General features: G+C 41.8%; 1 protein-coding gene across 5 annotated transcripts in view; it reads left to right on the top strand.

Annotated features, from left to right (window-relative positions):
* The window catches only part of LOC104660340 (myomegalin), a 223,801-nt gene that overhangs the window by 22,716 nt on the left and 187,118 nt on the right, over positions 1-13,967 (top strand). Inside the window, exon 1 of one of the 5 annotated variants that reach the window (XM_030935197.1) lies at positions 8,692-9,107. The exons of the other annotated variants lie outside the window; for them this stretch is intronic. Coding sequence (XP_030791057.1) covers positions 9,088-9,107 — 20 coding nt within the window. The 5' untranslated portion in view covers positions 8,692-9,087. Of the gene's footprint in view, positions 1-8,691; positions 9,108-13,967 lie in introns of those variants that run through there. 5 annotated transcript variants of the gene reach the window in all.

Here is a 13,967-nt window from a genome sequence, read left to right as displayed (position 1 = left end):
AGCAGAACCGAAATTAAAATTCATGACTTCTATACAGTATTGGAGTTCTGCCTGGTATGCAAACATTAATGAAAAATCACTATGATTTATAGAATGCTTAAAATGCGCTAGACAATGAATTAAACACTTTTCATATGTTAGCTCATTTTGTTCTTACAGTGGCCTTCTTAGGTAGTTATTATCATTAACCTTGTTTTACAAATGAGGAAGCTAAAGCACAGAGTTTAAGTAACGTCCAAAATTGCATGGTTGGAAATTGACAGAGGAGGAGGATTGGAATCCATGTCCCTGACTGTAGAGCCAGTAATCTTAGCTGCTCTGCTGTAGCGCCTGCCAGCAACCTCAGCTGTGCTGCATTGCTCTTCCACATGAATGGGACCCCAGGCACTCACAGGAGACCGGGAATATTTTTCCTTCTACCAGTGAAAAATAAAATTATTTTCATCAATACTGTTCTTAAGTTAATTTTTTAACTGACAAATAGTAATTGCATATATTTATAGGGTCCAATGTTTTGACATATGCATACACTGTGGAATGATGAAAACAAGCTAATTTGTTTTAAATTTTAAATAAAAGCACTGTATTTTGTAATCCCAATGTATGATAAAATTTTATATTGCTAGCATACTTCAGTACTCTATTCAGATGCTACCCTCTTTAGAAAAACTTCTGTGGTGGAATTTAATTACTCACTCACTCCTTCATGTTCTGCTTGGTGTGTACCTTTATTGTAGCACTTTACCCGATCTGGTTTGTATTCTGGTTTCATGAATGCTTGCCTGGCTTTCCACACTAGATTTTAACACTGGATTTCTACACTAGATTTTAGCAATGCCTAGCATATGCTCTGTGTTTGTTTAATCAAATGAATGAAGGTAACCACATTGTCCTTGAATTTTACCAACTGTGGAAATAAAATTAAGTCCCATGAGCATTAGCTGCCTCTGAACTCCTACCTGTTCACTTAGGAAACGAAGTCCCTTACAAATTCCCCTGTACCCCACAAATATTTCTGCTTTTTCCAAGAATTGTTTTCTCTTCTAAACTGCTCCTGGTCCTGATTTGGGTTGTTCCAAGTCACAGCTGGCACTTTGCCTACAATGTATAGTCTTCAGAGTCACACATCCTCCTCCAAACCTTCCTGCCCCACTCCACTCCAGCTAGTGAAGGGCAAATCCTTTCATTCTTGTATATACAACAGTTTACTTGGACAGCCTTGGTAGCCAGGAACATCCATCCAAGCCACACTTCTGCCTATTAGGTTCCTCTGTTGTGCTAAACAACAATTTGAATTTATAAATTCTATTGAACAGTTTTTCATCAAGTGAAACTCCAGTTTTATTGTACCTGGGAACCTGCTTCTCTTACTGCCTATTATTTAATCTTTCTAAGACTCTGTTTTCTCTTCTATAAAAAGAAGGCTGCCTTGCTAGAATGCTCCCTTGACATGCTTCACTTATCTTTATTGCCCTTATCACCATCTGGCATATTGTAGTTATTTCTTTCCTTATTATCTATCTAAACCAATAGATTATAAGCTCCATGAAAACAGGGTCTTTGCTGGCCTTTTTTTAAACTACTGTGTCTCTAGAATAAAGAGTAGTGCCTGACACATAATGGTTCACAGTAATTATTTACTGAATGAATCAATGAATGAGATAATGCATCAGAAATACTGTGTCCATTTTAAGGCATTGTCTCAGTTGTCCACTCCTGCATAAAAAATCTACCCCAAAATTCAGTAGCTCAAAACAACCATATTATTGTGTTTTATGATTTTGTGGGTCAGTAATTTGGACAGGTCTCAGCTGAGCAGTTTGTTTTCCCCATGCGGTATTGACTGGATCACTTGGTGGTATTCAGTGGAAGGCGGGGCTGCTCTGGAGGTCCCAGGTAACTTCACTTATACTCTATGCCTGATGCCTTTAAGGACGGCTGGATGATGTTCCACAAGTGGCCTCAAGGCTTCTCTTCTCTATAGCTCCAGCAACCTAGTCGGATTTCTTTCATGGCAGCTCAGTATATCAAGAGGCCTAGTGGAAACTGCAAGGTTTCTTATTGCCCAGGTTCAGAAGTTTATGGCCTAGAACTGCATTCTATTGGTCAAGCAAGTCATGAAGACCAGCTTAGATCCAAGGGAGGAGAATTAGATTCTACCTCTGATTAAGAGAAGTAGCAAAAAATTTGTAGCCATCTTGAATCTACCACATTCCTTTTCCTCTGGCCACAGACATTATTATATTACGACAAGCGAAATAAACTCACACTCTCCTAAAGCCCTCGAAAGTTTTCTGACATTTACTGCATCAGCCTAGAAGTCCACTTTCTCACCATCTAACTCAAATTCAGGTGATGATGAGGCTTTTGGCACTCAGCTCCTTGAGTGTAGTCCCCTTGATCTGAAGTCACTGGGGTTCGCACACCCACGTAACAATGGGACAGAGATAGGATAACCATCATAGACACTTCCATTCAAAGAGTCAGAGAACAGAGGCATACAGCGGTCAGTAGTCCACAGCAATTTTGAAATCTAGCTGAGTACATATTACCAGTGCCTTGATTAGGGCCCAGTCCTGCTCCTGGGAATGATTCCCTCTGGCTCTCCATCAGTCCTCTGGGCTCTTGGTTCCATTCTTCAAGTCATTCTTCTTTTTCCCTAAGAAGTAATCCTTATTTTCGACTGGGTGACTTTCTCAGCCTGCTTCTCTGAGACAGATTGAGGGTCCAAAGGCATCTTTTCACTCTGTACTCTCTTCATCCTTTTCAGTCAGTCCATGCTGGTATAATTCACTTAAAAATGTTAAGGCATCGTATATACTAATTGATAACCAACTCTACTAGGCAAAAGCCACACCGACATTTCATTCTGAAGTCAGCTTTTTCATCTTGCTTGGACTACCTGTGAGTCTGACGTGGGATAACAGAACCTTAAAATTCTTAGAAACTCTTTTGTCCAGTGGAGAGATACATTGCCCAAGATTGTAGAGGCCTTTTTGTTTAACTGAAAGGATATATGAGGCACCACCTTAATCAAGGTCTAGCTGTCACATCTTGGATTTTATTTTTGCCCTGAAGCCATTTCTTATTTTGAAAGCTTTTCCTGTCTAGAGAGATTGAGGATGAGAAGCAGTTTGATGTTTGAACCCAGCAAAGTCTACGGCCATACCGCCCTGAATGCACCTGATCTCTTCTGAACCCAGCAAGTCCTGGCTCTTTATAATTCCTCTACATTCGGCTTAAAAACCAAAGGGCTCCTTTTTCAGCCCACTTTTTTTTTTTTTTTTTTTTTTTTTTTTTTAGCAATGCCTTATAATAATGTGGCTAAAGAAATCTCTTTGTACTTTTGAAATTCTGCTGAAAATCTCCTTAGCTAGATCCTCCCATTCACTGGGTGCCTTTTCTATTTTCCCATATTATCAAAGACAATGGCTTTGATAAACTTTCTGTGACTACATAACACAGGTCATTTTTTCAGTCACCCCCCCGTAGTATTTTCTTCACTGTCCTTCACAGTCTCTCCAGCAGTCTCCTCGGTGTCCTTCCAGTATTCACTAACATATTTCTCGAGGCCTTTCTATCTTCTGTGGCAACCAGGTACCAAAGTCATTGCCATTTGTTTTCAGTTCTGTTATAGCAGAAGTCCACTTTCAGATACCAAATTTAGTTCCAGTTATCTATTGTTACTTAGTAAACTACTCCAAAACTTAGCACAATCAACAATTTATTGTATCTCATCATTTTGGTAATCAATAATTCTAGCATGGTTCAGCAGGGCAAATGTATTCCATAGTGGTCACAGTTAGGGTTGCTCAGTTGTGTGCAGCTGATGGAAGGCTGCTTCACACATAATGCCTGGCACCCTGATGGGAACTGCTGGTCGTTGGGCTCAGCTAGGCCCTTCCCCTTGTCATGTGGTCTCATGGCCTCTGCACATGGTTTCTCTAGCATGGTAGTTTGACTTATCCAGCAGCTTAGACCTTAGAAGACATGTCCCAAGAGTCTCACATGGAAACTACAAGGCTTCTTACTTACCTAGCCTGGACAGTCAGACATCTCTTCTACTGTATTCTATTAGTCAAGCAAGTCTCTAAGTTAGCCCATATTAAAGGGAGGGGAATTAGATTCCACCTCTCAGTGGGAGAAGTAGGAAGTAAGTTGTGGTCATCTTTAATCTACTACAGACACTGTATCCTTGATCTCAGAATGATGCCTCTTTGTTTGGAAAGGACATTTGTTTTTTAAACCCAAGGTTAAAGAGACAGATGTGGAGCTGTGATGGATCAGGAAGACATCATGTTCTGACTAACCAAGTGATCACAGGGATCACTGAAGTGACTGATGTTGCAGACATACTGTCCTCCTATCCAAGTGCCCAGCGAATGTTAAGTGTCAAACTCAAGGAAGCAGTACGCAAAATGGTTAGGCAGGCCATTCTGAAACAAAACCGATTGGTTTTAAATCTCAGCTTTGCCATCTATCAGCTTTGTGAATGTAGGCAATATAATTTACCTCCCTGTGCTCCACATTAGTCATTTGTAAAGTAGACATTAACTAGAGCCTACCTCAAAAGACTGCTGTGAGGATGAAAGGAGTTAGTACATAAAATTTTTAGAGGAGGATCTGGCAAAAATATATTAGATATAGTTATTTTTATTATTGATGTACAGATTATGCAGTAAACTATATCAACATCAATAGTCCTTTTTACCCAGAAGCAAGTTGGAGAGAAGAAAAGGAAAATAAATTTTAAAAACTGAATGAAAGGTAAAAGTATCATTGGAATATTTGGAGTTGACTGTAAAGACGGTGACACCTTCTGATTTTTTGTCCCTTATCATTAATTCAGGTATTCCCTGAAGCACAATCAGTTGACCAAACTAAGAGCAGTGCCCTCAGGAAAGAATAAAATGAATAGTTTAAATTATCAGCATCATTTACCCGGGTTATTTGAGTTCCAAGCCAGAAAATTGAGAGCAGACACACACATAACAATCCTCAGTTGCAAAATGGGAATAAAAAGCAATGTGTTGGGATAGGCCAGATTATGCTCTAGTAATAAATAATCCCCAAATCTCAGTAACTTAATACAACAAAAATGAATTTCTTGCTCATTCTACATGTTCACTTAGGGTTAGCAGGAAGGCTCTGACTATCACAGTAACTCCGAGATCTAGGTTGATGAAAGCTTCATCTTAGCGTGTTTTGATCTTCAAGGATCAATAAAACAGTGGAAACTGAAAAGGGCCAGTTATGTACTAGCTCTTAAAAACGTCTGCGTTCTTCCTAGAAGTGACCACATGAGACTTCCTGTCACGTTTCAGCCAACGAAACAAGCTACATTTCATTGTTCAAAAGCCATAGCTAAGTTAAAATAGGATGAGGAAGAATAAAGTTACCATGTATCTGCAAGGAGAAAAGCTTAACGAAAAGCCAAAAAGCACTACATACAGTGACTGGTAGATTGCATTATTGTTCCATAAATATTTACTCTCCCCTCCTGCACTCTGTGGGCAGACTGCACTTTTCTGCACCAATGACTTTGGACTTGGCCATATTACTTACTTTGGTGAATGGAAAATGGCAGAAGCGAGAGTGTGCCAGTTCTGATTAGAGACTTTAACAGACATCATGAGTCTCTGCCAACTCTCTTGCACTCCTGCACTCTGCCATGAAAATGACAGACTTAAACCAATCCATACCTAAACTATAGATCCTTGAGGGAGAAATGGATGTATGTTGTATAATACTGAGATTGGGGAGTTCTTTGTTAAGCAGCATTGTTTCAGCAAAAAGATGACTGATACAGTGACTCGGCACAAGGATTTCATGAGACTAGCTACTACAGATATGATTTGCAAGAAAGGATATGAAATAAGATCTTACTAGCTAGTATTCTAAGAAATGTAAAGCAAAATGAGATGGTGTTGCATTATTTATACACTAGCTAGATATAGAACTAAAATGTAACTATCCAATTATTTACAAATTAAATAAGAAAAAAAGGAGAATTTCTAGTGCTTTTGAGGCTAAGATAATAATATTAGGAAGTCTTTTTATCCCAGGAAAATCATCTTTAGTCCATTCCTGCTGCTATAACAAAATAGCTTAGACTCGATAATTTGTAAATAATATAAATTTATTTCTCACAGTTCTGAAGGCTGGGCCAAGATCAAGGTGCTAGCAGATTCAGTGTCTGGAAGAGCCTGCTCTCTGCTCCCAAGATGGCTCCTTGTTGCCACAGACGCTGTGTCCTCACATGGCTGGAGGGACAGAGGACAACAGGGACCAGAGTAATCCCTTCAACCTCTTTTATAAGAGCACTAATCCCATTCATGAGAGTGGAGCGCTCATGCCTTACCACGTCCTAAAATGCCCCACCTTGTAATACTATCACACTCTGTATTAAGTACCAATGTATGAATTTTGAAGGCATACATACATTCAAACCATAGCGTAATTCAAAAAAGTAGAATGATAAAGGCAGAAAGCTCTTCATTAAGTCATTATTTATAACAGTCTAATATCAGAAATAGCATAACTATGCAATAATAGCATATTTTAAGTAACATATGGTTCTACTAATACTATAAAATATTGTACAATCATTAGAATAATAACTATGAACTTTCCCTAACAACATGGACAAATATTTACTAAGTGAAAGAAGGAGAATATAAACATATACCTAAGCTGTAATCATAATTATGTAAATATATATTTAATATATAGATAATAACTAAAGGTAATTTGGAGAAATTTAAACATTTGTGCTGTAGCAGTGGTTAGATGGGTGAATATTTTTCTTCTGAAATTTAATGCAAAAAATTGTTCTTTTGACAATAAGTATAATTTTTAAAACAACAGAGAAATTTCTCAAGAATATACCCATGTGTGTAAGAAAGAGTTGGTGTTTGGATTAAAAGATGCATTTTTTAAAGAGTGGAAAAAAATGTTACACATTTTTAATCTTGAAGATCCCTGAGTATTCTGAGTAATCTATATACCTTTCTGTATTTTTCAAATGTTTTTACAATGAATGTTTATAAACTTTTGAAAAAAGTTATTTTAAAAATACATGAGCATATATTCTAGCATCACTTCTGAGACCCCACAGCTCACCTAGTTAGTGCTACCATTTCTTGAATACAATGCATAGCTGCCTGTAGACAGAGTTCCTCTCCATAACTCGGTAGCCCATAATTTGATTTGAGACAAAGCTAAATATAGCCCCAACTTTGGTATGAAGGATGGAAATCTGACTCTCTCTGCCTTTTTTCCCTCCCATCAGAGGAAACAGGATATTCTTTTCAAGACAGGTGGCCTGTGAGCCTTGTCTGAGATCAAACTGGACCTTGACATTTTTCCTGGTAACATTCTGAGCTCGGGAGCAGTGTGGTCCTACCAATAAATCAAGTGTTGGAGGAGCCTAGACTAGGGGCCTTTTAGACAGTTCTGCTAACCCTTCAAATGTTTTGTTATCCTCCCCTCCCCACCCCTACTTTGTACTAGTATGTAGGGGAGTCAATCCAAGAGATAACAGACAAGATGACAGGTTGCCCCAAGACCACAGACTCCCCACAGTCTCACCAATACCCAGGCATGTCAGGTTCTTCCTGAGTTAAATGCCTAGGAGGCCTGAAAGAATAAATTCATCGTGGAGAAGTCTTGTGGGTCGTATCTTTAGAAATTCAGGGAACATATCTCTGGGGCCATCCAATGGAGAACACAGCCTGTATCAGAACCTTAGCAGAGACTTTGGGCCTTTGTGGGTATCAAATTTATCATCTTTGAAACAAGTACAATGAAATCAACATTGCCACATGTGGGCACTATAAAGCCTTTTGCAAATAAAAAGAAAAGGTCAGTGATAATGCTAATAATAACAGTGATTATGTCATTTAATAAAACGGTCTTATTTGAGAGCTAAAAAGGAGCTTTAGGGTGGCAAGCACTCTAATTATAGTATGTCTGCTTTGTTTAAACCTTGATATATAAGTACATGGTACAGGGCCTGAGGCAATGCCATCTCCAAAGAGCCCTTTTCCATGATCTTAAAACAGTCACAAGGGAGAGTCTAGGTCCTGATGGCTACTGTCTTGAGGCTTTTCTAGTGTTCTGGGAGTCAGGAAGCTTCTCCCTCCTTGAAGCTATTAGTAGAGCCCAGTTGCTGGTGAAATTAAAAACGAGGAGGTAGAATACCCTAAAACAGGAGATGTCTGAGATGCAGGCAGCTAATGAGGCTGTAAGGTTTTGTTGGGATGCTTCCCTTCCTGATGAAGGGTCCTGTCCCTAGATTAATGGTGAAACTGGCATGTCACATCTCTAGGAGCATAACATCGTGTTCCATGACCACCTAGGGGGTACATCTGCATTCAGCCGGGATTGCTCCTAAACCTTTCTAGACTCCATCTCTGGCTCTGGGGTTACCTGTGGGTGGGGCGATGCAGACACACAGGAAGACCTCCTCTACACATTCTCCCTATAGTTGGTTGATTTTATTCTAAGCCCTTGCCTGGGATGGGCGAGGGACGGGCTTGGTACGGCGTCCTCTAAGCTCTCTGCCCTCTGCCGTCATCATTCATCTGAGCCAGCGAGAGAGGGGCCGGGGAGACGCGAGGGTGGTTCAGGGGGCGTGCAACCTGGGCCGATTCTGCCCCGAGCACACTGGTTGTCGGGAGCCCCGCCTCCGCTCGCGGTTGACAGCTCAGCTGGTGCCGAGCAACTCGTGCCAGCCAGTCGTGTCTCAGCCTGGAGAGTGCGCGCACCGCCGCCCGGGCAGCCGCTGGCTCCAGCCCACGAAACAGCCCCGGGCGCCTCGCCGCTCCGAGCCCAGCCTCCTACTGAGAACAGTCCCTCCCTTGTGCCGGTCGCACGGCTAGCCGCAGGTTCGGCCACGTCAAATCCGTTTTCTAAAAAAGCAGGGAGCAGAGCTCTCTCTTCGTCGCCGACGCAGAAAAAAGGAGCTGGGGAGGAAAAAGCTGCTGCTTTTTGCGCTGGAGATTCGTGGGCAAGGCTTCTCATTTTCCCAGGCTGCTTCACCTCCCGGGTGAGGAGCGCCCTGAGACTAAGGAAAGAGCCTGGAAAATGGAGCAGACCTGGACGAGGTAGGTGGGCTGTTTCCTTCTCGCCGCACTCCGGACTTGGTGGTCCTCCTCCCTCCCCTCCCCCTGCGCCCTTAGGGAGAGGTCGCCCCTCACCACCAGGGCCCCGTGACAGCTTCCCTTTTCTGCCGACTCGCCCTGCCTGGTTCCCAGCCCAGCTCTCTTGGTCCTTCTGCACATGTTCTGTTTTCTGGGGTTTCCCTTGCTTAATGAATCTCCCTTCCACCGAGTCCTGATGTTAAAAATACCCAGGGAGGCTGCCTGGAACTTTCTGTAGAAATGTTTCTCTGTCGTTTGCTTGTTCGTGTGGCCAGAGGGATTCCAGTAGGTCTTCTTGAGAGATATGTTTGATGTGAGATGCTTTGAACAATATCAGGTTTATTCTCACCCTGCCACGTTTTCCTTCTCGGCCTCATCTCTCACTACTCACACAAAGGCAAAGGGACTGAGTGAGCAGAGCCCAGTAGTACTCACCTCCACAACCTCCCAAGTTGGAACCCACTTGGGGGAGGAATGGAGAAGGAAAGATATCAGGGCACCCACCCTACACTGCTCAGACTTTACTGAGGCCAGGCAACAGTTGGCTTTTAGGTCAGATTTTGGAGATGGCCTGTGAAACTGCGTTTTCTTCCAGTCCTTCCCCCAATACACTTTAAAATGAAGCCCCATTCTAGGAAAGGGTAAGGATAAGAGACCATGTATTGAAACAAAGACTTCGTTTCTGGTTTTTAGTGGGCGGGAGGGTAGAGAGACTATTCCAGAAGTGTCTCTGTAACAGATAACCTTCCATCTGTAGGATTTAGCTTTGGAGAACTGGGGTGGGGCCAAATGAGCGCTCTGACTCCTGAGAAAGTGAAGACGGTACAAACACAGAAGATAAATTTGGGGCTTATGCAAAAGACTTGGGTGCTTTTAGTTGATTGTTAAGCTCGACAGGAATGAATGGTATAATGTGAATATTAAAGAAGGGGCAAATTGAAGCTTAGGGTTTGTTGACAGAAGAAGTAGGCTGTCTAGATTCTGTCTAGATCAAAAGTGATGATTCTACTTTTGGCTCCTTTCTGCTCTTCTTGGGCCTCTCCTAGAGGACTGTGCTTAGTTCTGGGCATCATTAGATAAAATAAGCACAATCAAGAGACAGGAGGGAACTCAAAGCCATGCCTTGAGGGATGGCCAAAGGACCCTGGACTCCTGAGTCTGGAAAAATGACGACTGGGAGTGGGGAGGATGTGGTAGCTTCCTTCAAATTTCCGAAGAGCTGTTGGTAGTAGAGGGATTGAATCACTTTGGAATCTCTTAGGAGGACAGGACAACCGATGCAAGCGAGTTGTGGGCAGGCAAGTTATGGCTCAGAGTAAAGAAAAAGCTTTCTGGCCGGGTGCAGTGGCTCATGCCTGTAATCCCAGCACTTTGGGAGACCGAGGCGGACGGATCACCTGAGGTTGGGAGTTCGAGACCAGCCTGACCAACATGGAGAAGCCCCGTCTCTACTGAAATACAAAATTAGCCAGGCGTGGTGGCACATGCCTATAATCCCAGCTACTCGGGAGGCGAGGCAGGAGAATCGCTTGAATCGGGGAGGCGGAGGTTGTGGTGAGCCAAGATCATGGTATTGCACTCCAGCCTGGGCAACAAGAGCGAAACTCCGCCTCAAAAAAAAGAAAAAGATAAAAGGCCCGGCGAGGTGGTTCACGCCTGTAAATCCCAGCACTTTGGGAGGCCGAGGCGGGCGGATCATGAGGTCAGGAGATGGAGACCATCCTGGCTAACACGGTGAAATCCCGCCTCTACTAAAAAATACAAAAAATTAGCCGGGTGCGGTGGCGGGCGCCTGTAGTCCCAGCTACTCGGGAGGCTGAGGCAGGAGAATGGCGTGAACCCGGGAGGCGGAGCTTGCAGTGAGCCTGATCAAGCCACTGCACTCCAGCCCGGGGAACAGAGTGAGACTCTGTCTCACCAAAAAAAAAAAAGAAAAAAAAAGAAAAAGCTTTCTAACAAGTTAGCTGCCTAGGCAGTAGAGATTGCTGACCCTGGAGTTACTCAGGCAAAGTCTAGATGACCACTTGATGGTGATGCGAGTGAGTGTATCGGCTTTTTTTTTTTTTTTTTTGAGACAGAGTCTTGCTCTGTCGCCCAGGCTGGAGTGCAGTGGCCGGATCTCAGCTCACTGCAAGCTCTGCCTCCTGGGTTTATGCCATTCTCCTGCCTCAGCCTCCCAAGTAGCTGGGACTACAGGCGCCCGCCACTTCGCCCGGCTAGTTTTTTGTATTTTTTTTTAGTGGAGACGGGGTTTCACCGTGTTAGCCAGGATGGTCTCGATCTCCTGACCTCGTGATCCGCCCGTCTCGGCCTCCCAAAGTGCTGGCTTGAGCCACCGCGCCCGGCCGTGTATCGGCTTTTTGCTCTCTGCCAGTGTTTTTCACACTTGAAGAAAAAAGTATTATTTATTAAGTCCTAAAAATTTTATGTTTACATGTAACAATTTCAGACAAATTCAGAAATGATTTGGAAAATCACAAATTATATATTTACAGTCCAATTAATTTGACAAACTGAGTATACTCATGGGATAGGCATTCAGATAGAGAAAGGGAACATTACCGGCATTCCTGAAGCCCTCCTGATGACTCCAAGGATAACCATTATCCTAATTTTTAACACCATAGAATAATTTTGCCTAGTTTTGAACTTTATGTAAATGAAATTATACACCATTTTTACTCTTTCATATGTGGCTTCTTTCACTCAATCTTTTGCTTTTGGAGTTCTATACTGTTATATGGTATTGTAGCCCATTTATTCTTGCTTTTAAATAGGCTTCTATTGTGTATAAATATATCAAAATTTATTTGTCCATTCTATTCTTAATAGGCATTTGGGCAATTTCCAGTTTGGAGCTATTATAAACAGTGTTGCTATGAACATTTCTGTACAGGTCTTTTGGTGAACATATGTACACGTTTCTGTTGAGTAAATAAGTAGAAGTATGATTTCTGGGTAATAGGAAATGCGTGTTCAGATTTAGTAAATACTGCCAGATTGTTTTTTTAAAGAGATTACAAAAGAGATTTCTAAAGAGGGTATCCAAAGGAGGGAACATAGTGAAAAGGTGCTCCATATCACTAGTTATCAGGGAAATGCAAATTAGAACCACAACACCATGCTGCTGTATACATATCAGAATGGCTGAAATTAAAAAGATAGAAAATAGCAAATGCTGGCAAGGTGGGACATTCAGAATGTTCACATTTTTTTTTTAACCTCTACTCACAATAAGTAATACATTTACATTGCAACCAAGTACACTTACATATGTGACAAACAAAGTTTCTTGTAACAATACTTAACTTTACTATGTGTTTTGCTCTCTGGTATTTGCTATTCTATTCTTTTTCTTTAAAAATAAAATGTTGGCTCTGATTCACTGAATTTATTTCTCCACTTCATGGGTCACAGTTGGAAAAATCTTGTAATCACAGATCATGGCTGACATCTCAGATCCTTCCTAACTCAGAGATCAGATTAATTCATAAATACTTATTAAAAGTTTGAGGGCTGGGTGCAATGGCTCATGCCTGTAGTCTCAACACTTTGAGAGGCCAAGACAGGTGGATCACTTGAGGTCAGAAGTTCAGAACCAGACTGGCCAACGTGCTGAAACCCCATCTCTACCAAAAATACAAAAATTAGCCGGGTGTGGTGGCCTGCACCTGTAGTCCCAGCTACTTAGGAGCCTGAGGCAGGAGAATCCCTTGAACCCAGGAGGCTGAGGTTGCAGTGAGCTGAGATTGCACCACTGCACTCCAGCCTGGGTGACACAGTGAGATTCTGTCTCAAAATAAACAAACAAACAAATAAATAAATAAATAAATTTTGAGAGCCCCAAACAGGCCAGACTCTGTGCTAGATGCTAAGAATAAAACAATGAATGCAATGAATGAGACTGGGTCTCTGCCTTTGAAGGCTTTACATTCTCATCATCTGTAATTTTTTTAATAGACACTAAGGCAGAGATATGCACTGTCTGCTCTGGGTACACAGTGGATAGGGGATTGAAAGAATAAAAATTAACCATAATTGATAACATTTATTAAGCTTTCATTGTGTGCTAATCCCTATTCACCTAATCCTTACAACCCTATGAGGTAAATGTTACATTTATTTTTAAGAAAATCAAATTGAGCTTTAGAAAGATTAAATAATTTGCCCAGAGTGACACACACAGCTGAGAAATAAATATAGCCTTGAACTGTTTAGTTCCAAAATCTATGCTTTTATTTTAGTAGAGTTTTGTAGGTGACTCAGTTTATGACTTGTTTCTGAAGCTAGCTACTTGCTCAATTTACCCACAAAGGACAAGGTGCTTTGTATTTTAGTTCTCAAAGTTAGATATGCTCTACTCCTAGCTACACATCATCTGCCCCTCTACAGCTCAATGGAAAGGTCCCCCCTACCCGCTGGGGCTGTTACCTGACTGTTGCTAAACTCACTGGTTAAATCAATTGGACAGAGCATGGTTGGCTCTAGAGTAGCAAATTTTCTATGAATATACTGGCCTTACAAAAAGCTGATTTGGTCACCAGCTTTCAGTCTTATTTCCATGAACAGGGCGAGGGTTGTCAAAAGAATAAGCTCATGGAGCTGATGAAGAACTTGATGATGAGGGGAGGTTTTCCCACCCGGCAGGGCCAGTGTCAACCAGGCAAGCAGCTTCTATTGCTCTAAATTTTTAGCATGCACCTGTCTGGACTAGCAACTCCCTACACCTTCTGCTTTAAAGATTATCAGCATTTCAGGATTACTGTTTGTATTAATTTCCTATTGCTGGTGTAACAAATTACCACAAACTTTTTTTTTTTTTTT

Source organism: Rhinopithecus roxellana, chromosome 8 (genome assembly GCF_007565055.1).
Source record: "Rhinopithecus roxellana isolate Shanxi Qingling chromosome 8, ASM756505v1, whole genome shotgun sequence".
Classification (NCBI taxonomy): domain Eukaryota; kingdom Metazoa; phylum Chordata; class Mammalia; order Primates; family Cercopithecidae; genus Rhinopithecus; species Rhinopithecus roxellana.
The sequence above is the reverse complement of the archived record's forward strand: the minus strand, read 5'-3'. Positions and strand labels throughout refer to the sequence as shown.